Source organism: Peromyscus maniculatus, chromosome 9 (genome assembly GCF_049852395.1).
Source record: "Peromyscus maniculatus bairdii isolate BWxNUB_F1_BW_parent chromosome 9, HU_Pman_BW_mat_3.1, whole genome shotgun sequence".
NCBI lineage: Eukaryota > Metazoa > Chordata > Mammalia > Rodentia > Cricetidae > Peromyscus > Peromyscus maniculatus.
In genome coordinates this window covers 57,552,869-57,580,367 of record NC_134860.1, presented here as the reverse complement: position 1 = coordinate 57,580,367, position 27,499 = coordinate 57,552,869, and the positions used below count along the sequence as shown (strand labels likewise).

At 45.5% G+C, this 27,499-nt stretch overlaps 1 protein-coding gene across 16 annotated transcripts in view; it reads left to right on the top strand.

The window, feature by feature from the left end:
- Atp8a2 (ATPase phospholipid transporting 8A2) overlaps window positions 1-27,499 on the top strand; it is a 592,551-nt gene that overhangs the window by 450,774 nt on the left and 114,278 nt on the right. For all 16 annotated transcript variants that reach the window (XM_076545122.1, XM_076545120.1, XM_076545123.1 and 13 more), the window contains 3 exons: window positions 1,668-1,729; window positions 1,925-1,981; window positions 3,829-3,936. In XM_076545122.1, the coding sequence (XP_076401237.1) occupies window positions 1,668-1,729; window positions 1,925-1,981; window positions 3,829-3,936 (227 nt within the window). The remainder of the gene's footprint in view (window positions 1-1,667; window positions 1,730-1,924; window positions 1,982-3,828; window positions 3,937-27,499) is intronic.

Genomic DNA, 27,499 nt, shown 5'->3' with positions numbered 1-27,499 from the left:
CACCTCTCTATCATTCTGATCTGTTCCCGGGTCACCTCTCTAACTAAAACAACAATCTCTGGCCACTCTGTATTCAAACAGTATAGCTTAAATTTCCTCTAGCTGACTGTATGTCCACTTGTTCATTTGTGTATGCTCTGTTCCCCGACTGTCATTCAGACTCCATGGAGACTGGAGCCTTTTCTTCTGCGTTCCCACAATGCCTTGCATAGAGTAGATTTGAGTACATAAAAGATTGAGCTTCCTCCTTTCATGGCTATGATCTTCATTAAACTCAAATAAACAACCCCTGTCTAATCTCACGTGACCCTTAGTGGAGTATGTCTTTAAGGTACTGCATCTATAATAACCTCAGACCCAGTCACTAGTGATAGACACTCTCAATTCACAATGGCTGTTTGCAAGGACAGGATGAGTATCCCTGGCTTGGAACCAGAAGCATTTGCTTGCTCAAAGATTTTGGACTGTGGAATAATTAGCATAGATTTCACTCATTGACTATCCCTAACCCAAAACCTAAAAGGCTCCCGTGGGATTCCAAAGCACTTAAGACTCTAGGTTTTCAGATGAGGGATACTCAGCTCACACCAGTTTTTTGACTTACTGAAATCAATTGAGCTGCTCCCTTTTCAGCTTTCTCTGTTTGCTTTCAATGAGGTTCTTCCTCACCTTCTCACCTCTCTTCATCCCCTCTCCCATCAGTCTCCGGAGCTTTCTGTTTCTGTCTGGGGTGGAATCCCTTTCTGATCTCCTAGTGTAACTCTTCCAAAGCCCGGCAGTACTCATGGAAGTTCGGGGCTGTGGTTAATGTAGCCCTGGTGCCTGCCACTCTGTGCTTAAGTGTCCTCTGGTCACAGACTGACTTCTCAGAGCCAGGAGCAAAGCTATACCCTTCCACTGACCCAGGGACCCACCCACTACCAGAACCCCCCCACACACACACACAAACACACCTGAACCTGAGTGCGAAGGAGGGAAGGAGATGGGAAGCCATTCTTGACTTTAAATTTGTTTGGCACTCCTGGGATCGGAGTCAGATTTCCAGAGTGGTCACCAAGCAGAGTCTCTCTGGCTCCATGGCTTCCAGGAACCTTGCAGAGCCACCCCTGGAAAGAAAGAAACGTGAAGACGAAGCTTTGAGGTCCCAGCTGTATGAAACACCTCTCACTGGATCACCTTCACTCCCAGAGCGCAGGCGCTTGAGTGAGAACAAGAACCATGAATATCTCCCTAGGAGAGTCAGTCACTTTGTGCTCGGTGTGATGCTGTCCAGTCCCACTTCAGCAAATATTAAGAGAAAGGTTTGAGAAGGTCCGAGAGCTGAGGCACTTGATGTGTCCTTGGACCAGTCCTTGTTCACCTTGTTTTCAAGCAGACCAAAAGATAATTTGATTTTAAAATATATATATATAAATTCAGTGCCAATCAACCATTAGTTTTGTTTGAACATATGATTTTGTTTTATTCATTTGAAGGACACATAAGGTGAAAAAATACCATTATCATGAGAAAGGACCTTTAGAATCACGAAGGAGTTAGTTTTGAAATGACCTCACGCTTTGAGAGATGCTTCTACTGTTCCATTTTTCTATGTTCTGAAAAAAAGAAAAAGAAAACAGATTGCACTGTGGCCTCTAGATATTAACAGTGGCTTCTTTGTTTTCCAGATACTCCACTGGCCAGTGGGCACGCCACAGACTACTTGTTTGTTGGAAATATTGTTTACACGGTACGTTTAGCACTGTTGAGCCATTCCTAAAGGGCACTCATGAGGGTTCTACCTCCCCAGTTATACACGGCTCCCCACATTAAAATGACTTACTCTACGTCTTTGTGGGCTGGGGCTTCCTTGAAGTTCAGACTGATCAAGAAATCCTTGCATCATACCAAACTCCTCTCTCTCTCTTTTTTTTTTTCTTCACAGTACGTTGTGGTTACAGTTTGTCTGAAAGCAGGTTTGGAGACAACAGCGTGGACTAAAGTGAGTTGTCTTTGGAACTTTTCTTTCTCCATTATAGATAGTTGTATGCAGTGACTTCCATTTAATCCGTGGGGAAACAAGAAATGCTACACTGTTGTCTTATTTCAAATTTTGCAAGTAAAAATTGTTTTTGATCTTTAGGAAGGCAATTTGGAATTTGGGATCCAACCTCTCCTGGGGCTTTATTTGCTCAGCACCTAGCCCAGCTTACAGCTACTGATTATTACCTGCCTGAAATGAAAATTCTCATTGTTACTGGGGAGATGGGGGGAGAGGAAAAGAGAAAGGAAGAGAGGGAGGGAGGGAGGGAGGGAGGGAGGGAGGGAGGGAGGGAGGGAGGGAAAGAGAGAGAGAGAGAGGGAGAGAGAGAGAGAGAGAGAGAGAGAGAGAGAGAGAGAGAGAGAGAGAGAGAGAGAGAGAATGCAGAACAAGTCAGAAAATGTTGTATTTGCACGTGGCTCTACCTTGGCACTCCTGGGCAGTCTCCTGACCTCTGACTTGGTGTGCATCCTCAAATAAAAGGGTGAATAGAGTTTTGTCATCTTTTTTTTCTCCTAAAGTCTCACATTTGGAATCCTTAAAGCACACTTCAGTGAGACGATTGCTCGTGATTAGAGAGTACCACACTGCATAGCTATCCTGGGTTTGTTTTATCAGCATCCTGTTTCCTGTTTGGTTCTTTCCAAGATGGGCTAAGACCCACACTTCACAGTGGGACTGTAGCTCGCTTACCTCCTGCTCTGGTACTAAGTAAATGGGGTAGGATGGAAGGTCACCATGGAGCCAGGGAATCTGTCAAAGGATGAAGGCGGGTAGGAGGTGGAAATGGCAGCTTAGCCTGGAATATTGCAGGAAGAGGTAGTGAGTGTCAGAATGTGGAAGTACTAGTTTAAAACTAGAACCCGAAAAGCAGAGCTTGCTGAGGGATTGGATTGTAATTTATAAAGAGAGAAGTCAAGGGTTGTATTAAGGGCACAAAGAAAAGAGGCCAACAACTTAAAGAGGCATAAGATGTTTGTGTCACAGAAGTGAAGAATAGAGTTTTAGTTACTAGAGCTGAGGAGGGGGAGGGGGAGGGAGAGGGGGAGACGCACGGGAAGAACTAGCAGATGCAGAGTCAATCAGGGTGGGAAGAGTCACTTTAAAGTCCTGTATGAAGTGGGGTAACTATACTGAGTACCCACTTTCAAAACAACTGGAAGGAAGAATTTTGGATGTTCCTCAAGTTCAGAAATGATGTTTTATGGGTGTGGATATGCCAGTTATCCTGACCTGATCATTGCATAGTATATACATGCATTGGAGTGTCACACTGTACCTATGAATGTGAACAATTGTACGTCGATTTTTAAAACTCTATTAAATGCAATGTTTCAAGTTTTTAAAGGGGGCATTAGCCATTCCGAGTTGCTTTTAAACAGTCTCTGCAAATGACAGATGTTGTCTTTAAGGGATAAGAATATTCTATTTGTCCATTTCACTGCTCTCTCACTAGATGGCTGCACCCTTGTTTTATAAAAACAGACACGAGATAACCCCAGGGATGGGCGGGTCATGGCTGGGGCTTGGATTTTAGAAGAAGGTTGGGGGCTTAACACACCTCCATCTTCAGGATAGTATAAGCCATCCATAATTCAAATTTATCATGACAAATCCTGAGACAAGGAGCTTACTGAGAAAGGCAGAGCTCTCCAGTAACGAGTACGTCCTCAGTTTCTTCCTTCCCATCAGGGAAGGGGTTTGGATGTGGGATGGGGGTTGGGCAACTTATGGACTGGAGTAGACACTCCCACCCTGACCCCCGGGGCCAGCAGAAAGCCCTGTCTAAGCATTTATTTCCTCCACAGTTCAGTCACCTGGCGGTGTGGGGAAGCATGCTGATCTGGCTGGTGTTCTTTGGTGTCTACTCCACCATCTGGCCGACCATCCCCATTGCTCCTGACATGAAAGGGCAGGTCAGTACTGTGATTGTGTGTGTCGTCTCTCCATTATGCTTGTGCACAGGTGAGCGAACAAGCTTTCTGTGTCTTGTAACAGTGAACTTGGGTAAAGGCAATTGTCATCTGCTTGCGTCAAAACTTGACAGTAGCTGAACCAATTCAAGCAGCTAGGAGAGGTTGTCTCATCCACAGAAGTGGTGTGAGACATTTAAATACCATGAAGCATCTCCCCCTCAGTCCTCCGACATACGTGGTGTGCTCACATTTCCTTAGTTATGTGCTGGTTGTATACAGCAATGCCGTTTGTAATTGTATACAAAATGGGAGTGGTTTTGAGGCAGTCATGATCCAAGCTTGTGTTGATCACAGATTCAGTGTTAAGTACATGATTGACTGCTTAATTGGTAACTGGTCACTTGTAAAATATCAGCCTAAGAACTCTAGTAACCAGGTAGTGGGTATGCCAGAATCTTCCTTTGTTCATATCTTCAAGCCAGCCAAAGAGGCTGAGGTTAGAGATCTTACTACTCTTGTTGGAATTGTTTCTGATTTTTTTTTTTACTTAACCTATGCCCAATTGTCTAACATTGAACCACTGACAATGACCAATTAGGTCACAGAACTCTTATCACGTCAGGTGTGAAGAGAAAGGAGTTGGATATGGCCTAAAGCAATAATCTCAGTTCTCAAGTGAGGCTGTATGAGCCTACACCATAAAGCCATGCTGGGCTGGCTACACAGAGTCAGAATCCTCTTAGATCCCCACGAGGGGATGCTCCAAGCCCTAGGCTTTAGGAGCTACTAGGAGCCTCACTAGCTAGGCTCATCCCTCTTTGTAAAGTGAAGCACTATTGTGTTACTACTTTAGGTCCATTCCCTAGGCTCTGTGTTTCCTTCCCAGAGAGCCAGAAACCCTCTGTCCAGCCCTGCCTTGGCATTTCTCTGGATGCAAACCAACATGTACAACTCTTAGGTCTCCATTATCTGCGAGACTGCCATTGTCTCTAATACTAGACATCTCTTACAGGGCATGTGCTCTTTGAGTAGATGTCCGTGCTGGTTCAGCCTCCTGAGTGTGCAGTAGGGTGTTTACAATACTGGAAACAGAAGCAGGGGTAGGAAGAGATTAACTGAGGATCAGGGCTTGGCCGTCCTGACTACCGGCTCTGCAGCCTCTACAGAAATAAATACAAACTCCTGGGTCTAGATACACGTCCAAGAGCTTTTGTTCATGAGATAGCCCAGGCTATTATCACTGGTCTTTTACCTGGTAAATAAGTCAGCCGATACCCCTCAGTGTCCAGAATGCTGGGCCTGTCCTGCAGGAGTGAGCTTGCATGCCCCCCATTGATATCTGTAGGGAAAGGAGTCAAGCAACATGTAAATGTCCAAAACAGAAGAGAGCCATGCTGGCAGGATGGGGTCGACGGGTGCCTGACTAGCAGACAAAGCCCTTCCTTGACAAGTGCTTCCTTTCCTTGACTGCCCTAGCAAGCCCCGCTCTGTGTCCATTCGCTCTAGTAACTACAATTCTAAAGTGCTGAATTGGGCCATTTGCCAAGTCCCGTCCTCATAAAGTGGCTGACTTTCAAACTACAGAGAGGCTGAATTCCTCATGGACCCTTTAGGGTGCGTACGGCTCCCCTGAGCAAGGGCAAAGGTCAGGTGTGTCTTCTGCTGGATGGCAATAGTTCAGTCAACAAAAGGCATTTATGGACAGTCCCATGATGTCATATGTCCCAGTGATGTCATATCTCAGCCATCTGGGTGTGTGTAAGTACTCTCCACGGGGAATGAAGAAGTCACCTTAGGATTCGTTTCCCAGATGTCCCCTTCATTAAGTGATACATGGCTGTCCTTGCAGACAGTGAGCTGTTCCCACCAATAAGGAGCCAAGAAGTGCTCCTCTTCAGTTAAATTACGCAGCACTTTTGTATGAAAACTTTGGATTTTACTTAAACTGTGGCATTTTCTTCCTTTCTGTTGGTTGGTTTCAACAGGAAGCAAATGGGTCGTTTTGAAACAACACAGTTAGGTAAGACTGAGGCTCCTGCTTGACATCAAGTGAGAGGACCAATAGAGTTTTCATCAAAGATCTCTTTAGCGTCTCTGGTCTTTCTCCGGGGTGAGATCCAAGTGGGAAGGATGTGAGTGTGCGATGTTAGCCTTCACTCCATGGCCCACAGCAGCATCTAACCTGCTACCTGATTCAGCAGGCTGTTGTTGGCTGAGAAGTAGCAAGAACCTATTAAACACTGATCCATGGTGCAGAACAGACAAATGTATAGAGCATGCCCAGGACCAGTCTGACTTCCCACATGAAGCCTCAGAAGGGCTTTCTCCAGTCACAACTGTGTCATCAAAAGGGGCAGCAGCTGGGTTTAGGTGTGGTCAGAGGAGGAAGGGTCCCGGGCGACACTATTGCAAGCATGCTCTAGCCATAGCCACTCCTTAGAGTGGGAAGCATTCTAGGAAAAGGGTGCTTTGTAGAAGTTAATATTTTAAGAATGCTTCTAGTGATTTTCATAAACTGTGCTTTGTAGTTGACTCCACCATAGGGTTTTGGCAGATGAACATAATTCTTTGAAGCTCTGGAACTGAGCTGGGATCTAATGGTAAGTGGTATTTCTCCCCCCAAGAGCTGGAGACAGATACAGCAGCAAGCATTCTGTCTATTCATAAAATCTTCAGCCATTGAAAAGATGCATTGTTTGTGCTGAGAGTTTCCCCACTAATGTGATTAAGAATTTCTTTGTCTGGTCCATTCTGTCTGCAGTGTTTCTCACAGGGCTGAAGGCAGCAGGTCTTCCCTTGCGGGCAAAGGGAAGGGAGGACTGTAGAATGAAGGAGTTCTTTCCCACCGTCAGAGCTTTTAACTATGGCACCTTGTAGTGTGGTGTGGAAAAGCCCGGCAGCCACCCAGGAAGTCCCAGGGAACATCTGTGAAATCAGAGAAGCTCCCGGGGGACTCTTCTAAAGATGCAGAATTTGGAAGGTTTTAAGGGACACCCCATTTCTTCATTTTTCTAGTAGCACACTTAGATCTATAGACCTTGGCTTGTGTCTGTCTGTCATGGTGAATAGCATGGCCCTCGGCTATGGAGAATCGATGAGGATGATTTTCCCAGGGTACCATAACCATGCAATCAAAATTTCTCCATCGCAGCTTAAATGCTCTAAAGTGGAACACAGCTAAATTCCTTAGTTTACCTCCGTTCCCAAAGTTCCCTGTTGGTGTGGGGCTTCCAGGGAAACTGGATCTAATGCCAGGGCAGTAATGTACTTGAATTTTCTTCAGGCAATTCCCAGGGCTTCTGACTTCAGGGCTGTGTGAAGGGAGGCCCCAAACTTCACCTTTGGTCTCAAGTCAGGAGCTGGAGACCCTGCCCCAGTCAGACACCACCTCCCCCTCAGCACATCTCTTGACCTGGGGTGACTTCCTAATCAGCAAAGTCAGAATAAGCCTAGTCACTCTGGAAATAGCTCGTGGTTGTAAGCCTAGCCTTTAACAACTGAGCCATCTCTCCAGCCATGGAAATAGCCTATGGGAAGTCAAGAACACACATGTTCTCCTTTCCTGGCAGGAAAATGAGTTCTGAATCTTTCTGAAAAAAACAAAAATTCTGCACAATTTAAAACCCCGATTCTTTTGGCCAACACATTTTAAAGACTTTATGTGAGGTTTTCTCAGTAAGGGCTTGCATCAGACTCATCCTGTTAAAATCCCTCAAGATAACATGTGCATATAATAATGCATGAGCAGAGAGAGAGAGAGAGAGAGAGAGAGAGAGAGAGAGAGAGAGAGAGAGAGAGAGAGAGAGAGAGAGAGAGAGAGAGAGAGAGAGAGAAGAGAGAGAGAAGAGAGAGAGGTCCGGGTCTGGGTGTGGAGGCCCAGTTTGGAAATCACTGCTCTAAAATATTCCACTGTAACATTTTAGCTCCTGACAGATGCCTAAGAGATGGTGGTCCACTGAACATACCCACACTTGTCCAAATTCTCATAGGCAAGAGTTGTGTGAGATATACCAGGTAGTCCCAAGTGCCTCAAGGCAGCTCTGCTTTCTAAATAGGGAATTGTACCAAAGACATTACATGGCTTGCCATGGAAAAATACTCCTCACCAATGTTTTTTTTTTTTCCTTTAAAGTTCATTTCATTGCTAATAAAAGAGGGGGAAAGCCTTCTCACTTCAAAGCGTACAAACTGCTAACTCTGACTTCAGTGCCAAACACCAGGCCCCAGCCAGTTACTGGCATGGAGCAGACTTTTTTTTTTCCCCTCTCATCCTAAATATGGGAATGGATTTATTTGTGAGCTTTCCAGACATAATTGGGAATACAGTGTACACCCCGCTGGGCTAAGCACTAACAGAGGGGGAAATGGTGGAGGTGTGTCGTTTTGCTGTCATTGAGTCAAAGTGATCTGGGGCTCTTCTTCCCCAAGAAGTTGTCTCCCTGGATTGTGTTGTCCGTTTGGTTTAAGGTCTGGGAGTGCCCACATGAGATGTGAGAACATAGAGTTTGTTTGCAAGTTGCGCGTGCTCCAATAGGTAGGCCAAGAAGACATGCAGACCACCTTGCTCAGCTGCTGTCCTTGGCTGTTTCCCAAGGACCAGGGTTGCCGGGTAGGCATTGCCCAAGCACCAGGTGAGGCACTGACCTTAGGTTAATGTCGCTGGTGTGGTATGGGGTCATCTGCCCTCCTTCACCGGTCCCAAGGTGTTTTCACACGTATTGTGATTTGTTGAGGGGCACAGTCCCCAGGAGTTGTTTCTGCCCCTCCCTACAGGGATGTGCTTAGCTTCTCTGTGGTAGTCAGTGGCTCAGCAGCTTGAGGGAAGCATTTGCTCCCTCGGGTAATCCCTCAAGAGTCATCCACCTTCTCTTCTAAATGGCGCGGGTGCAGCTGGGGGCCTGACGCCATTTGAATTCTGGATGTTCCTCCAACGCTAACACATGGGGGGGGGGTCTTTAGGTCACTGGAAGTGGGTCCTTGAAGGGACAAGGAGAGTCCAGCCCTTTGGCTTTCTTTTGCTTCCTCTTGGTAAGGAGGGATTTTGTTATGCCATGTGCTCTCTTCAGGATATACTGCACTGCCACAAGCTTAAAGCAACATGGCCATCCTCAGAGATCAAAACCTCCAATACAGCGAGCCAGACGACATTCATGAGTTCATCGTTCAGGAATTTGTTATAGGAGTGGAAACCTGACCACCACAGACCTGAGGAATTGTTCCATTAACAGAAATAAATCCACCCTCAGAGTCCTAACCCTTGTGTGAAAGACAGACTGGAAAGACAAAAACAGAGGTCTCCAGGGCAGTTGAGGAAGGAGGAACGGAATGAACCGCAGCTCCCGCTAATCTATGCTCGTCAGGAGCTGCTCCAAATGTACTGTGTGGCCTTTGTATGTAGATCCTGGGAGGGAAAGATTTCTTCAAGCTTGAGTGGAGGTTGAGATGTTCCTTATATTACAAGCAAGAAGTCAACCACAAAAATAAATGTTTTTGTGCTTATTCTTCTCATTGGTTAAGAAACAGAGGGATATATATATATATATATATATATATATATATATATATATATATATGTTATATATAATATATGTGTTATGTATATAAAATGTGTATATTTAAGTTGGAGACTGTGAAGTGGCTTCCAGTTCTTGCTAGTAGCAGTAATGATAGCTCACCACCGTATCCTACCTACTTCTCAATAGGACTTCAGAATTAACAGCATTGTTGTGATAAAGAGCCGTATCCAGCTTCTTCCTACTCAGTATGGATTCTGTTTGTGACTGTGGGACCTGAACTAAATTAACCTGAAACCTGAGACATGTAGACAGTTAAGTCCATTGCTTGTATTGTCTGTGCTTGAGTTACTCCTGACCTTCCACTTTTCCATGTGTGCGGAGTCAAAGGTGTGTAGAAAGGCAGTGTGTACCTGGGGATAGACAGAAGAACTAGAGAGAAGACACATATGAGTAACAGAAGTAAGCAGTGTGCATTCCACAGTTAGTAATTGTCAGACAAAATCCAGTCGCTCCTTTCTGGCGGGTTGATCCAGAGCCCCTAATATTACTCTTTGTCTCTCTGCCTCCTTGCACTGGGATGACCAGGGAGTGCCACGATGCTCGACATTTCTTCTTATCTGGGTTCTTGGGATCAGACTCAGGTTCTCTTATTTATGCAGCAAGCACTTTAGGAAAGTGGCCATCTCCCCAGCCCCTGCCACAAGTTTCTAAAAGGATTTTCATTTTATGGTTGAGTGCACAGATACGCAGCATGCATATGTAGAGGGTTGACTGTATACATTTCACATAGATGCACTGAACGTGTGTGATCACATAAAAGTGAATGAAGCAGTTCATTCATGAACCTGCCACTGCCTGGGGAGACTGAGGCTTAGACTGAGGAAGCTCTGTGGCCAGACAGGGTAGGCATGGTGATTGCCATGAGTCTCTTGGACTCCAGGGTCTGAGTCACAACCCTCTGTCACTGCAGACAGCAGCAAGAATGATGATAAACCAGGTATCTGCTCAATGCCGGTCACCCCTCCTTAAAATGTTGCCTTACATTTGATCAGAAGTGACCTGCCCTGCAATGAGATGGAGTCTTAGACACATGGGTGGAAAGTTTCAGGCAACAGGCATTTGTTGGAAAATGTGATAGAAAGCACCAGCGTTGGGGGACCAGCTCTCCCCTCCCCAGTGCACAGTGCTCCCCCTTGGGGCAGTTCATTTCATTCCGCCAATCTCTTTCAAAGGTGCCGCGTGTTGGAAGCCAGGTGGCTTTGTTTCCCTCTTCAGTGAGCCGCTTTGTGGTCCTCCTAACTTTTGTTGCATGTATTCACATTCATTTTTTAAAATACCTGTCAGCAAATTAAAGTACGTGTTCCATGCTGATTTTGTTTGTTTGTAATATTCATGCCCGGCGGTCACAGAGTCTGATTTATGTGGTTTTGAGCTTTTTCCTTTCGCCCAGCATGGAGAAATGGGTTTTTGCAAGTTTTGTTCCCATTGCACAAAGAGGTGGGCACCTCCCTGACATCTTCAGAGGGCAGTGGCCCTGTCTGGGGGCAGGTGACTAACGCAGCAGCTCTCCTTCCCTGAGATGATGGGAAGCCTTAGGTTTGCCCTGTCCAAAGGGAACAGAGATTATTGAGAGAGCCAAGACCTATACAAGAAAATATGACCAGGATAAGTTAGATGATAAGAGAGACTTGAAATGGAGGTATAACATACTATTAACCATGGCCAGGACATGGCTGATTTATGTAAATAATAGTATAAAGCTTTTGTATGAACATCAATGCTAGTGATCGACAATTCAGCAAACAGGGTTCAAATAGGTGAGATTTCCAGGTGCTGGGTTTGCTACTATGGAAGTCAGATTAAGTGGCCATTGTAAGTAGTTAGGGTTCCTTTCGCTAAACACAGCCAAAGAAGTATCAGTTGTTTGGAATCGGGCAGTCTGATATATTTGGTTTGTGTGTGGGGGGGTGGTTGTCCATGTTAATGGTTGTGTCCTGATTTTGATGAGGGACAGGAGGACTGGGAAGAAGCCTGTTATATTTCCCAATGTACTCTGAGGGCTATTCCCATCCACATGGCCCAGAAGCAGCTTGCAAAGTCCTGTGGCTTATCATCTTCTTCCTGCCCTGTATCTGTCTCCCCAGCCCCCAGTCCCTTCTCTTTCAAGAAGTACACTTCTGGGGCTGGAAAGAGGTGACAACACATACTGCTCTTACAGAGACCAAAGTTCATTTCCCAGCATGCACTTCAAGTGACTCATAGCCATGTCGGGCAGCTTGTAACTGCCTGTAATGCCAGTTGGAAGGGATCTGACACCTTTTCACAGGTACCTACACTCATATGCATATAATACCCCGCCAACACTATCGTGTGAGTGATTGTGCATGTGTGTGCACTTGTGTACACACACACACACACACACACACACACACACACACACACACACACAAACACACTTACTAAAATATAAAAAATTAATAAAGAAAAAGAAGTATACTCTGGTACCTCTGTTCTGATCCTAGACTCTGGCTCTTCAGCCTGGGATTTATCCCCAAGGCTGTCCCTTCCCATGCACTGCAACAGTCAGTCAGGAATGGCCACTGAGTCACACCGGTCTGCCTGGAGATAAGTCAGGGATCTTTATAAAAACTAATGTTAGGAATAAAGTCATGGGCTGCAAAGCTTGCTGTATGAGCCTGGAGTTACCAGGGGCTGTCGCAGAATAAGAGAAGGTATCTGTGTGCTGTTGGCTGAGCACAGAGCAAAGCTGACCTGAGGGCTGATGGGAAGGTGTCCGTCCCTTGAGCTGCCTCTCCCCGGAGCTGTAGCCACCTCTGTACTTTCAGATCGCCACGAGACCCTGTATTTCCACTTCTCTCAAAGATCGTTTCAGTTAGGTTGCTGATACTTCTGCAAAAACATCTAACTAATGGAAAAGCTGATCAATAAAGTTACAGACATGGAAGGCAAAGTTGTCAGGGTCAAGTTAGGATAGAGAGGACTCCTATTCCTTCTGGAAAATCTCCAGTCATTATCAAATGGTAGAAAAACAGTTGGTTAACTTGACTCCACCAACATGAAATACCAAGTGACCTCCCCTTTTACAATGTCCTTCCTCCAACGACTTTATGCCCACCTCGCTTCAACAACCAAAATTTTAAAAGCAGGCTAGGATAGAAGCTAATATCTGAAATTATAAGGGGGGGGAGGAGCTTTTCTCTTTCTCCTGGTAGCCAATGATTCAAAATGGCTTAGAGTCCAGGACCCTTGAAGCTGGCTCAGGTGAACCCTTCCGACTGCTAGCATTTGGAAGAGGCCAAACCAAAGACCTGCTCATGGAAAGGGATGGCTACATAGATAAATTTAGTGTTCTTCCTTAGAGAAGTGTATTCAAGAAGCTGATTATAAGCCCATACAATTCTCCTACCCAAAGAATGACTGAAGGTTTCTGGCTAAAATTCTTCTAGCTACCCGTGAGAATATATGGAATATCACTGATACTTGTATTTGTAAAAAGGTAATAGGCATACTTCACTATTTCATGGAATGTATTTGTTTGGCTTGTGATAGTAAAAAAAAAAAGGGGGGGAGCAAAAATGAGAACAAAGTGGATTTTGGTGGACCTTAATCCAGGAGGCTTTAATCTAATCCATATCCAATGTATTTCTGATGGGTACACCCCAGACCACACCAGCAGAAGTCACCATACCCTAAACCAACACAATGCTGGACAGCATTTACAAAATGATATCCAAGGGTCTGCAGTATCTAAAGTAATAAATTTAAGGAACTATGGAACTGTGGAAGAGGTTTGGGCAGAGAACACGTTAAGCATAGGCTTTGGTAGCATCTGGCCTCCAATAAATCATGGAGGTGATTTCATGGGTGAAGTGAGCTTCCTGGGGAATTGCTCCTAGGAGGATGAGGGGCCAGGGAACTCCAGGTCACTGGCTGCTCAGCACAGCTTCAAAGCAGTGAGACGATCTGGCATCCTCGCAGAAGGGGATGCAAGATTCCCTGGTGTGGCAAGAAAAGAAAGCACCTCGTATTTGGAATTCTGTCCCCATCACTGCATCGTAATTTAAAGGCAAGAAAAGTGGGGCACACCATGGTCAAGAACCCTGTTGTATAGGAAGATGCAGGGGTGGGGAAGGGCGGAAGCAGAGGACCAGCAAGTGTGATGGAGAAGGCCAGGTGGAGGGAGAGACCTGCAGGGAGAGGCTGAGACTCGGTGACTGGCCTGATGGGAAACTTTACCAGGTCTGCTAAGGAAAGAAAGAGTGACCGTGAAAAATGTCCTGTAACTGAGTAAGTCTGGATTTTGCCCTTTCATGAGAAATGTGGGGAAAGTAATTCCAGAAACAAAAGAGAGCATGAACATTCTTGTGAGCGGTCTTTCTGACTGCTAGGTTGTTCAAAAGGGTCCCTCAGAAAGTCATGACCTGTTTGTTTGGTTTTTTGTTTTGTTTTGTTTGTTTGTTTGTTTGTTTGTTTTAAGGATCTCTCTACTCGTCAAAGAAAATCAAACATTACATTAGAGTGTTTTAAGACCTCCATGTGGGGCTGGAGAGATGGCTCAGTAGTTAAGAGCACTGACTGCTCTTCCAGAGAACCTGGGTTCAATTCCCAGCAACTACATGGTAGTTTACAACTGTCTGTGGTTCCAGTTCCAGGGGACCCAACACCTTCACCCAAACATATATGAAGGCAAAAAAAAAATCAATGCATATAAAATTTTTAAAAAGACTTCCACATGACATAAACTTAATGACCATAAATAACATTTTGAAACTCTGACATTTCGATGCTAAAAAATAATATTGCCAAATAGATTTTCATCTGGGTTTTGTTTGCTTACTTGTTTGTTTTTACAGCGCTGATGACTGAAGTCAGGGTCCTGCACAAGAGCTCTACCCAGCCCTTGATTTTGTGAGGAAAGGGCCTTGTTGTGTAGCTCAGGCTGGCCCCCAGCTCACAATCCTCTTCCATCAACCTCCCAGGGACTAGGATGGCCAGTGTGGTTACCAGTGTGGGCCACCGTGACCAGCAGCAGCTTTGTTTTTAATACAAAACAAAAAAGTCAAGAAGCAGCTGCAGTTCGCAGGGTTTTCTCTGAAGGACTTATCATTGTTTAAAGACTTACCTTATTCCATGTTTGGTAAATTTATTAGAGCAATAGTCTCTTTCCCAGCACTAAAGTGATTTTATTTTATGTAGTTCTGGCTTGGGTCATCCTGGTAAGAGTACCATTTACCAGATGCCATTTTAGACCACTTTCTCAAAAAGAAATTATTTTTTTAAGAAAAGTAATTGCTCTTTATTCCCCTGTGACGCTCATGTAACTTCCTAAATTAGGAGTGCTGTTCTTAAAAGTTATACTTGAGTGCATATGTTCGGCAGAGCCTACCTCTCTAGTCTTTCAAATTCTGACACAGCGTAGGCCTGTGGAAATGGCTCAGCTGGTGAAAGTTCATGCTGTACACATGAGGACCTGAGTCCAGTCCTCAGAACACACAGAAGAAAAAGCCTGTCAACAGCGAGTGGATGTCCTCCCAGCACTGGCACGCAGCAACAGGCCGCAGCCTGGAGCTCACTGGCCAGCCAGCCTAGCTGAACCCATGAACGGCCAGGTTTGGTGAGATGCCTCAAAAGAGGATGTTGCTGGAGGGCTTCTCTCCAGGTTCCCCAAGCCCCGCAGTCCCACAATCCACATATAAAATAATCACTCAGACGCTTATATCACTTATAAACTGTATGGCCGTGGCAGGCTTCTTGCTAACTGTTCTTTTATCTTAAATTAACCCATTTTTATAAATCTATACCTTGCCACGTGGCTGGTGGCTTCCCAGCGTCTTCACATGTTGCTTGTCCTGGCGGTGGCTGCAGTGTCTCTCCTCCTTCTTCCTGTTTCCCCAATTCTCCTCTCTCTTTGTCCCGCCTATACTTCCTGCCTGGTCACTGGCCATCAGTGTTTTATTTATATAGAGTGATATCCACAGCACTTCCCCTTTTCTTTTTTTTTTTTTTTTAAAGGAAGGTTTTAACTTTAACATGGTAATATTACATATAATAAAACAATTATTGAGCAAGAATTACAGTTACAATATTAAAGAAGATGTCCTATCTATCTTATATTTGTGAGTTTAAAGCTTTATATCTAACTTATCTTTTATCATAACTGAGGAAATTACAGCTATCTAGTCTTTAACCACATCAAAGACCTGAGAAGGAACATAATGGTACCTAAGAAATGGTAGATGGATGCAAGCAACTTTTGGGAATCTTGCAAGAGTAGACCAAGACAGCTGGCAGCCTGGACAGTCACCTAATGTTTCTCAGCATTGTTGGTGCATTTAAATTGGCTACAGGCCTAGAGTATCTGACAGACCACTTTCAGAAGCAGGATTTCTGAAAGACCATCTTACCCTGTCTTGGCAGAGTACAGTGGTCGCTTTCCTTATGTCCCGCTTGTCCAGAAAGGACAGCATTGCATTTGTACTGTCAGCCATCAAGGCAAGGGCAGTTCTTTGCCCAGTAGGCCATTTTGTGCCAAAAAGACAAACTTCCAAATGGAAATGTCTTAGAAGCCCAACATTCTCTCGGGATCAATTGGTGCAGCCAGGAGCAATTGTGTCTCATGTCAACAGAATTTTAAGTTATTTAAATGCCATATTCTCTAGGTCTATGAAGTGTTTGAAGATTACCTATCTATCTGAAATATATCTATGTATACCTAGAAGACTTAACTAACATGGCTACAGATATGATTATCATAGATGACTAATTATTAATCTATTTTTAATTATCCATTACAATTTTAAATGAGTTACATAAACATAATACCTCAAACAAGAATAGAAATATATATATATATACAGTATAACAAAATTAACTTCAAGTTTGTATCAATAAACTAAAATTTATACCAATGTAAAACATTTTAAACATAAACTAAAATCTATACCAATGTAAAACATTTTAAACAAGTTTTTCTTTAAAAGTAGGTTCATTAATCTACCCTTTTATCTTATCATCTCCATATCCTCCTATATATCTAATCATATTCCCTTTTTCTTTTTTAGAAAGAGATCACATTTATAATCAACCTGTTTTAAATAAAAAATATTGGTTTTTCTCTGTCCCACACCAGAGGGCTCTTCTGATTTGGGACACAAGAATCTCTTAACCATTTTTTTTAAGCAATATGTCTGGGTTTAGAGGGGGAGTGAGCCAATTCCACCTCTAAAGCCAGCTTGGTATATTTGGGAATTTGGGCGTAGCATCTCTTACTACTTCCTGCTGGAGGGGGGCGCTGTATCTTATGGGGACACAAAAGAAAATTTTAGGCCTATGGGGTAGTCCTTGAGGCTGTATTGTGGGAGCCAGTTGCCTTGAAACCATTCTGGATGTTGGATCATCTGGGCCATGGTGTCATCAGATATCTTTCAGGGGGTCTTGGCTGGTCAAACCTGATGTATCTTAATATGGAACAAATCCATAGCCTCTGGCTTTCTGTGGAAACAAAAGCAGAGCCTCTTTTCCAAAGTAACATATCCTTAAATCCAAATTTTAAAGTCAAGTTACCTTTAAAATATACATATTGGTTTAATTCAACATCTTTTTTGATCAAATGTTTTTTTGCAGTTAAAAATCCCAAAGACAACACAATCCAGATTGTCTGTGTAATATTCATCTTTACGTGGCTTTTTACATTAATTTTTTTGTCTCTTTCAAGCCTACGTATATTTTACACACATTGTAAACGATGTTATCTGAATCAGTCTTTTTGTGAGCCTATTGCTTTAAACTGCATCCTTCTAAGCCTGAAACAGCGCTGTGGCTGCTGGCTCCGCCCACTTCAGCTTCCCAACATGGCGGTGATACGTTTTCCGCCAGCTCTGGGAGTCACCAAGTCTCAGAAATAGTGGGTCTAAGCTTTTATCAAGGCAGCATGTAGCCCAGAAACCTTTTTTTAAAAAAATACTAGTAAAGACTAAATCTACTACACAGAATAATGTGCCCTGGCAGACCCCTCATTTCCGCCATACTGCCGGTCAAAGGCACACGCCAGGAACCCGCCAGTGTTCAAACCCACGTTTTGCGCCGTCTAGCTGCTCATATGAGACAAGAAGCAGGAACCTGGTTTTGGCTCTGTTTAGAATTGGTTATTAAATATTCTCAGGTTTAAGGTGGAAGCTCGAGCCGTTGGGCGCCATTTGTTGCTGGAGGGCTTCTCTCCAGGTTCCCCAAGCCCCGCAGTCCCACAATCCACATATAAAATAATCACTCAGACGCTTATATCACTTATAAACTGTATGGCCGTGGCAGGCTTCTTGCTAACTGTTCTTTTATCTTAAATTAACCCATTTTTATAAATCTATACCTTGCCACGTGGCTGGTGGCTTCCCAGCGTCTTCACATGTTGCTTGTCCTGGCGGTGGCTGCAGTGTCTCTCCTCCTTCTTCCTGTTTCCCCAATTCTCCTCTCTCTTTGTCCCGCCTATACTTCCTGCCTGGTCACTGGCCATCAGTGTTTTATTTATATAGAGTGGTATCCACAGCAAGAGGAGGTGGAGAATAACTGAGAAGACACCAGCCTTGACCCTCGGACTCTGATGCATACACCTATATACACAAGACATACACACACCACACACACATACACACCACACATATACACCACACACACACTATACACACACACCACACACATACATACACCACACACACACCATACACACACTATACACACACACCACACACATACACACACCACACACATACACACACCACACACATACACACACCACACACATACACACACCATATACACACACACACACACACACCACACATACACACCACACACACATAAACACATACCACACACACACACACATATACACCTCATACATACACTCACACACATATTCTATATACACACCTCTTACACACACATAAACCACATACACACATACTACACACACTCAACACACACACCACACACACATACACCATACACATACTACAAGCACACACCACACACATATACCACACACACCACACACATACACACCACATACACACACACACACACACCTCTCACACACACACCACACACACCCCACATACATACACACCTCACACACACACTACACACATACCACACACACTACACACACACCACACACATGCACACTACACCACACGCATCACACATACACACCACTGAGAGGGTTAAATGAGCTTCCAGAACTTGAAACTCTGAGTATTGAACTTGTAGGAGACGAGTCGTCTGAAAAGAAACCATGGGCTTTGAACTCTCCATGTGTCCCTCAGCTTTCCGGGGCTGTTGACCATGCATCCATGTTGCTTGCTTTTTCCGTGTTTGAAGTTAGGCCTCGCTAGTCCGGCTGCCTCTGGCCCTCCCCGCCTCTGCTGCTCTTTGTAGCACGTGTCTTTGGAGACCTGCGCGGCAGCTTAAATGTCAATTTGAGGTCAGAATTTCGCTCCGCTCCAGCTTTGCCGAGAGAGCCCGCTCAAGCTGTTCCACCAAAAAAACCCTCCTAACGTGAGCTTGGGAGCCATTTTCTAAGGCCCCTGAGCCTCCGGCTGTGAGGAGAGAAGAGCTGCTCATTAAGGACTCATTAAGGACGTTACTTAGATATGCAAGTGCTGACAAAGGGGACCGGGCCTTTTCTAATGACTTCCTAACAGAGCCGCCATTGTGTGTAGAGAGACCTCAGGTGTGAAGGCCACTCTGAGAAGGTTGCCTGAGAAAATAACCAACTTGCTAAGTAGGTTGTAGAGGAAAAGCTAACAGTTTAACCACTTGCTTTCACTGATCAAAAAAAAGGGGGGGGGAGGGGGAGTCACTGCTGTCCGTTAGGTAGGACCTTACAGATGGCCCCTGCAGAGACTGTAAGGATAGGGATGACCTGGGGGAGGAGATTAAGCCACAGGAGCCCTCACCCTATCACCATTCCTGATAACCTTATGATGTGTTGTATAGTTTATATCAAAAGTAGTGGCTAGTGACTAATGCCATGGGGTAATTAATAGCCATACCGTGAATTGAAATATTTCTGGCTCTTTCTACGTCACCCATGCATGCAAATGGCTTCCTGCTCCCGTAGACTCTGAACACTCCTCTGCCATGTCTCCTCATGTTACTGTCTGCTGGGCACCATCCTCTCCCCATCCCTAAATCCTTAAGCTGCCCTTCCCCTGGTCGCCCTTGTCAGGGCAGCGGGAGCCGCCTCTTGTTAGAGCATCCATAGCGACACAATTTCCACGGCACCATGTGTCTTCCGGGACTGTAAAGAAACAGGAGAGTTTGTCTGACACCAAGGACAGTGACTGCTGTAAGGTCAAAGAGCCTGGCCTTGGGATGCGGTTTTCTGTGTGGCTGGTTTCCGAGGACGCATATCTGACAGCTGGAACTCCGGTCAGCAGTTCTCCTACGAGAAATTCTTCATCATGGTGGTACCAAGTCGGGGTTACTAAAGGAGAGCCGGATGCTCAGCCCGCCTGATTTGGGACTTCACCTAAACATGCTGAACTTGATTAGCTATCACAGTCAGAATCCTTGAATGTAATAAACACCAACAGACCCCACCAAATTGGATTTGAGATAAGAAGCAGAAAAGGAAAACTTGGGGTGAACTGCAGCCCCAATATATATGAAACAGCTAAGTGGAGAGCCAGGTTAACAGAGCTGGAGGGAGTCAGCTGTGGTAGTACACAGCTGTAATCCCAAAGCTCAGGAAACTGAGGCAAGAGGGTTAGAAATTTCAGGCCAGCCTGGGCTACATAGTGAAACCCTGTCCCAAAATTAACAGGGAAGTGATAAGGAAGAGGTAGCCTCCTGAGTGAGAGCCTGAGGCCTGTGGGGCCTGGCCTGGAATGCCCAAGGGTCAGAGAGATGCAGATGGATAGGACCAGATACTCCAAAAGTCAAATATAACTCCTTGTATAAGAATCCATTACTGGCCAGTGTCTAAAGCAATTTGAAAAATAATTTTTATTTTCACTCCAAGAAAATCCAACAGCTAATCCATGGGGCTGCCTCCCGGCACCCTCACTTTTCATAAACTGGCCAAATATTCCACCATATCAAAATATGTGTTCTTTTCCCTCAAGATGCTATCAGGTCAGGAATAGCCAAAAAGAGAGTGGGGTGGTGGGGAGCGTGTGTTCGGCACTCTTTCATATGTTCATGGAAATCGTGGCACTTTTAATGGGAGCACCCAAGTTATTGGCGCCAAGGGAAGCTGCTCCTCCCTTCATTCTTGCAGGGAGGCCTTTCTGGGTAATGGAAGATTGGAGCTGCATTTGGGTTTGGCTGCATGGTTTAGGTTCTTTGTAGAACATATTTAGGTCGGTTCACCCAAATCTGCCGTAAGAATCTGCAATAAGGAAACGGTGCCCGTGCGGAGCTCTTGCTCTTTCCCGGCACTTCCTCCTGTCTTCTCCTGCCCCAGACTGTTCAGCAGAACTTAATCTTTCCAACAGAAGTGGCCAACTTTCCCAGCAAAGGAATCTGCAGCCTTTGTGGTTTGGGTAAGAAAGGTGGTTCGTTTTACTGGGACCTTGATGAAATATGTTTTATGATAAATTCAATCTTTCCTCAAAAAAAAAAATCCCCAAGTCTACTTTTCTGGGCAGAATTCAACATGAAAGCCGTTTCTATTAAAGCAGCCAACGGCTGGAGCTGTGTGGACCTAGGCAAACAGTCTTGGGTCCAAGGTTAGGATTTTTATTACCAGAGGTACCCGGTATGTCTGTATTCTGGAAGAACAAAGTCCAACACATGGACGTGGGGTTCACTTTTAATTCACCTTTTTGGGTAGTTTAGAAGGAATTTCGCCCCCTACCCCTTTTTAATCCCTTTCTAAACTTGGCAGAATGGAGAAGGAAGGGCCTCTGCCAGGAACAAGTAGCAGAGGTCTACAATGTTTCAAAACACAGGACAACGGCTGGCTTCATCACACGGACTTCAGACAGAGTTACTTGCGCTCTGATTTTGGCACAGCACGCAGGAAATTCCTCGTTGGTCTGCCCAGGGCAATAAACAGACCTCCTGCATCTAACCACATCCACGCTGAAGTTTCTCATGTGGGGTTGCTTTAGCTTTCTGTATAAAACTTAAGGGTCCCAGCATTCTCGTTCCGTGCTTCCTTAGTGCCTCGGTTTGGGAATTTGTGTTTAGGAGTTGGTGGGTCGTGTGGTGTGACTTTTCTCTGTTCATTGGCAGTCAATAAAGGTAGATGAGACTAAACACGTAACCTATAGAGAGGGGGAAAGATGCTGTTGATGTTTGTTTGGTCTTCTAGACCTCGGGTTCCCTGTCTGGGTATTCACCTACCAAATTCAGATTGGAAAGAATTGGAGGAAAAAAGCTATACAGGACACCCAACTGCTTTTTCTCTGCCATGGCACCCTAAAAAAATACAGCACAACATATATTTAGTTAGCATTTGCTCCATTGGGAACTTGAAGTCATCTACACTGACCAAAATTAACGGAAGGACGTGTGTATGCTCTCCAGAAACCACGTCCTCCTTTCCCACAGCACAGTCCGCCTCAGCCCACTTCAGGAAGGCCACCAGGGAAGGTGTGAGGGACAGAGCAGGAGGGTGGAGGAGCAGAGAGATTGCTGGGAAGGATATCACATCGTCTGAGTCAAATTATACTCATTAATTCAATTTGTGTCAGGAATGTGTGTAAATAAACGCCGGCAGCTGTGGGGGCTGTGTGTCCCGCAGGGCGCAGGCAGGATGCAGGGCCAGAGGACCAAGAAGCCCGGACTGGGGCCTCCGCGGATGATGCTGCCACCATGGGATAATGGCAGCAGGAATGGTATTATCATTATCGCATTAGAGGGCTTTAAATGCAGAGTCACAGACTGAGCCGAGTGGAATCAGAGAGGCTGCCCTAGTGCAGATAAAAATCTTCATTATTTGAAGAGATTAAGCTTCCATGACTGCTCTTTCCTCTCTGAGGGGGGTGGGGAGGGGGGGGGTAACTACAGATCCGATTTCTTGGGTTAATGAACATAGGACAGTGCCTTGTCGTCCCCAACCTGGCACCATTTCCAGACAGACAACCTGTTAACAGCCACACTCCCAGGCATAACAGTTTAGAAGAAACAAGGCTGAGAACATTGAATTCTGTCCACGAAGGACAAGCCCAAGGTGCCACGAGGCTGTGATTTGGGACACTTCACATTCACAGACTGTTTTGGGGGCTGACTGACCATCACCAACTAATATTTATTAGGCCCTGAGAGAAGACGTGCTTAACCCTTAGAAGATGGTTCTTGTGATCCTGATACTCTTAAAGTTCAGCAGGTACTGTTTACTCTAAAGGGTTGCCTGTTTCCCAATTTAATTAGCCATAGATCTTTTGTCCCTACACACTGATGGGGTGGCAAAGGAAGAGAGTCAGATGCATCTTTTAAATTGTCTGGAATTCCTTTGTGCCTGGGCAGGGGGTGTCAAGATGATGATGATGATGATGATGATGATGATGATGATGATGGCAGTGGTGGTGGGAGCTAGCCAAGGCTGCACAATTTACTGGATGCTTCATAGTCACCGTGATTTCTACTCCACACAAGAAACAGGCCTGTGGAAGTGAAGGCACATGCTCATGGTCATGAAACCTGGAAGGGAGCTGGGATTTACTTCCTGGCAGGTTTCAGGACCCTAACAGCGGCCACCAGCCCCCAGAAATCCCTCTTCTTTGAGCCACTACAAACATGGCCCCCTCCTTTTGACTCACCCTCCCCCCTGTTCCAGTGCCAGCTGCATCATTTCATTGTGGAGGATTGATTTATGAGGATAGGTGTATGCGGGCCTCTCACTACAGGATGATCTAATAAGGAATTGTGGGTGAAGCCTGGCAGAGACTAGCCCCCCAGGGAGCTGCAAGTCGCCCCTCTCAGACGCTGGCAGGCCAGTATCTCCATCTCTATGCACTATGAGGGTCCTGTGGGGAGCAGTGAGCAGAATGTAGTGGAAGACTGAAGAGCAGGGCTTGCCATGTGGCTTCTTCCCAGCATCCTCAGATGACTCCAGAATCATCCTCTGTGGGTGCCTCCAGGCAGGACCAGAGACACGCCAGCACTGCAGGCTGCTGAACCCCTTGGGAGGCAGTGCAGTTGACATGGCCTGTGTACGCCGGGGTGGCACTAAGCCCAGGGCGTTGAGACACTGATGGACCTTCTTGGTGGACTTGTGGCTTAGGACACAAAGCCTAGCTGAGAGTGACAGGAAGCAGAATAAGGCGTTCCCTCCTGTCCTGGGTCCTGGGTCCTGGGCATAGAACCCATGGCCTTGTAGACATTAGACACCTGGCCACAGCCCAGCTGGAGTCGGTTTAGTAGTTTTTCCCCATTTTACATATGGCTCTTCTCTCTGTAAGAAAGGGAGACCCTGGGTCCATAGGATGCGAAATGTGGTTCTTCTGGCACGTCCACCCAGCCTACCCTCAGTAATGGTCTCTTGTGAGGACATCCTGGGAGAATGGTCAGTGCAAGGACAGAGACCTTTCACTCTTGCCTTACACAAATATCCACCCTTAGAAGGGTTGGTGGCCTTCAGTAACCAGAACAAGTAGAAGTTGGATCCACCTCTGTGTCCTTCTCTATTACAGAGTGGTGGCAGAGGATGCTCAGTTCTCAGAAATGTGTGTGTGTGTGTGTGTGTGTGTGTGTGTGTGTGTGTGTGTGTGGTGTGTGTGGTATGTGCATGTGTGGTATATGTATGTATGTAAGATGTGTATGGATATGTAGATGTAACTATCTTTTTAAATAAGAAACACAGAGCCGATTGCAGAGTTAAAAAGCCCAAGAGGTCAGAGCAATAGCTAAGAGCTAAAAACCTTACCCTTCACTGCCGCTGCTGTCCTCCTCAGCCAGAGAACTACTTCCTGTGTCTGTCTTCTTATAGACATTCTGTTCTGCCTTTTCATTGGTTGTAAACCCAAGCACATGACCTCCTTGTCACTGCCCATCTATACAGACCTCCAGATCTTCTATGGTTGGTATTGAGATTAAAGGCGTGTGTCTCCATGCTGGTGGTATCCTTGAACACACAGAGATCTGCCTGTCATGTGATCGGGATTAAGGGTGTGGGTTACCACTGACAGACTTCTGCTATGGCTTGCTATTAGCTCTGATCCCCAGGCAACTTTATTTATTAACATACAAATAAAATCACTTTTCAATACAAATATAATATCACCATAGTGTATATATATGGTATGTGTGTGGTCTGTGTGTGTAGTGTGTGTATTTGTGTGGTGTGTGTATGTGTGGTGTGTGTGTGTGTGTGTAGTGTATGTGTGTATGTGTATGGTGTGTGTATGTGTGGTGTGTGTATTTATTGTGTGTGTGTGTGGTGTGTATATGTACAGTGTGTATATGTGTGTGGTGTGTGTGTGCCTTGTGTATATAGGTGTATGCATCAGAGTCCAAGGGTCAAGGCTGGCGTCTTCTCAATTATTCTCCACCTCCTCTTTTGAGACATCTCACCAAACCTGGCTGGTCACTGGTTCAGCTAGGCTGGCTGGCCAGTGATCTCCATGGAGCGGCCTATTGCTGTGTGCCCAGCGCGCTGTTTACAGGGCTTTTTCTCTAACCTATGCTTCAATCTCTTTTCTTGATTTCCCTCTTTTGTCTTCTGTCCCTCTATCTGGCCCAGTCACTCTGTCCTTCCATACCTTCCATGTGAGGTGACAGACATACCCCTTCAGAGGTGGTCAAAGAGGCTATAACTGTATGAGGAATGTGGTCTCCCCTCCCCAGCATGCTGATGGGAGCCACTGCAGCCTGAAGAGAGTCCGTCCTGAGCCAGGGAAAATCTGTCCAGCCCACTGTTCCTGATTATGACATTCTCTTCCTATTAAGTCTGTGGTCTTGTTTATCCTAGAATTAAACCATCACAGCCGAGATGAGGGGAATTCGATCAGAGCTGGGTATTTGTGGAGCGAGGGCATTTATCTCCACTTAGAATTGGCCTTTTCACAGCCACGGGGGTTGTTTTCATGCATTGTGTCTTAATGATGTGTTTATTTACCTAGCCTGACACAGTTCTCTGCTCTGGGTAATCCAATATAAGCTGGTAATACCCAAGATTCCTAAGGCAGGAAGGAACTTTTCAAAGAATACCGAGGACTCCCAGTTTAAGTTTCCACTGAAAGAGTGAAGGAAAGTCTACCAAAGAGGAGCCAGGGAGAAGCCGTCTGAGCAGGAGCCTTCTGGTTCCAGTGGTACCCTGTGCACTGCTCACTCTCACCGGCTCCAGAGCGCTTGGTCAGAGGGAGCTGAGTTCTTCCCCCTAGGGTAGAATAGTTGTTAACTCCGAAATTGGCGGGCAACAGTATAGTGACTCATAGGTGAGGTGTATATTTTTATATATCTGTCACTGTCGGTAACAGCAATAAGTTTTCCACATTACAGATGCATTACCCATCATCCTCACATACACACCGCCCCCACCAAAAAAAAATAAACCAGAAAAGTTAGAACCTGAGGGCAGCATGGTAGTTTAAAGTATTTGTTGCTGGCATTAGCTAACACCTAAGTTATTTTTTCTTCTGGAAGATTCTCAGTGTGGAAATGGTGGCCTGTGGCTCCCACTAGGTCGGATGACATACGTCCAGTTTCCCTTTCTAATTGGGGGAGGTTTGTATGTCTCTGCCTTCTACAAACTGCCACACGGCAGGTCCCTCCCAGTCGACCATACTCCTGAGTCACAGCTGGGAGCAGTCTGTGCTTTGTAAATGGCTCACTGAATCCAGACTCAGGTGTGAACCACGGCTGCTACCCTACTCTCAGAAGACGCTGGACACTGCCACTGAGCTAAGCAGGCCTTCTCCTGACAGGGCTCAGCCTGAGAGACCTCCACCTGACAGGGCAGAGCGTCTCCCAGGCCAGTTCATGGAAATCCACTTCTAATGACAGCCCTGAGCCTCTCAATGCCACAAGAAGCTGTTCAGCAGATGCAGGGAAGAGTCTGAGGCTCTAGTCCCCTCTGAGGGGACTGTCAGAGTCGCACTGCCCGGTGGAAAATGGTGAGCAAAGTATAAAGAGGCTGCCAGTCCTGGCTGTTTTTTCATTCTGTGGTATTACAGGTTGTTCATTATAGCATTGAGTTTACAATGAAAGAAGTCATCAGCCTGTGTATACTGATAACAGCTGGCCTAATAGCAGACACAGAAGGCAGCCATCCTCCATGTCTGAGATGTCTCCACAAACGGCAGGGTCGTGCACTTAGAGTCAGGGGTGTGGCTACACCGGGGTAGGCAGAGGATGAGTAAGGAATGGGAGAGGCACAAGGAGGCTTCTACTAAGTTCCTGGGGATTTTGATCTGAATAAGTCCACAGCATGAATTTTGTTAAAAAAAAAAACAAAAACTGAGATGCACATGTGCATCTTTATATAGGCACTCTGATAAAAGTTTACATTAAAATGTGTTGTGAGGTGCCAGGTAGTGGTGGCGGACGCCTTTAATACCGGACTCAACTTGGGAGGTAAAGGCAGGCGAATCTCTGTGAGTGCAAGGCCAACCTGGTCTGTAGAGTGAGTTCCAGGACAGCCAGGGACATAGAGAAACTCTCTCTCAAAAAAATAAAAATAAAAAAAGAAATAATAAAAAAAAGTAAAAATAAAGAAGGAAGACAATGGATGCCTTTAGCAGGCAGCACCTTGGGGTGGGTGGGGGGCTTCCTTCACAGCCACCCTGAGCCCTTGACTTCCTCACAGCTCTTCTTAGGAAGTCATGCTTTGTCTGTTCAGAGTGCCCAGCTTTGTCTGCCAGTGTCTTAGTCAAAGTTTCTATTGCTGTGAAGAGACACCATGAGCCACTCTTATATTATGAAACATTTATTTAGGGCTGGCTTATAGTTCAGAGGTTTAGTCTATTGTCACCATGGTAGGGAGCATGGTGATGTGCAGGCAGACATGGAGCTGGCTACATCTTGATCAGAAGGCAACAGGAACAGGACTGTATCACTGGGCAGTATCTTGAGCATAGGAGACC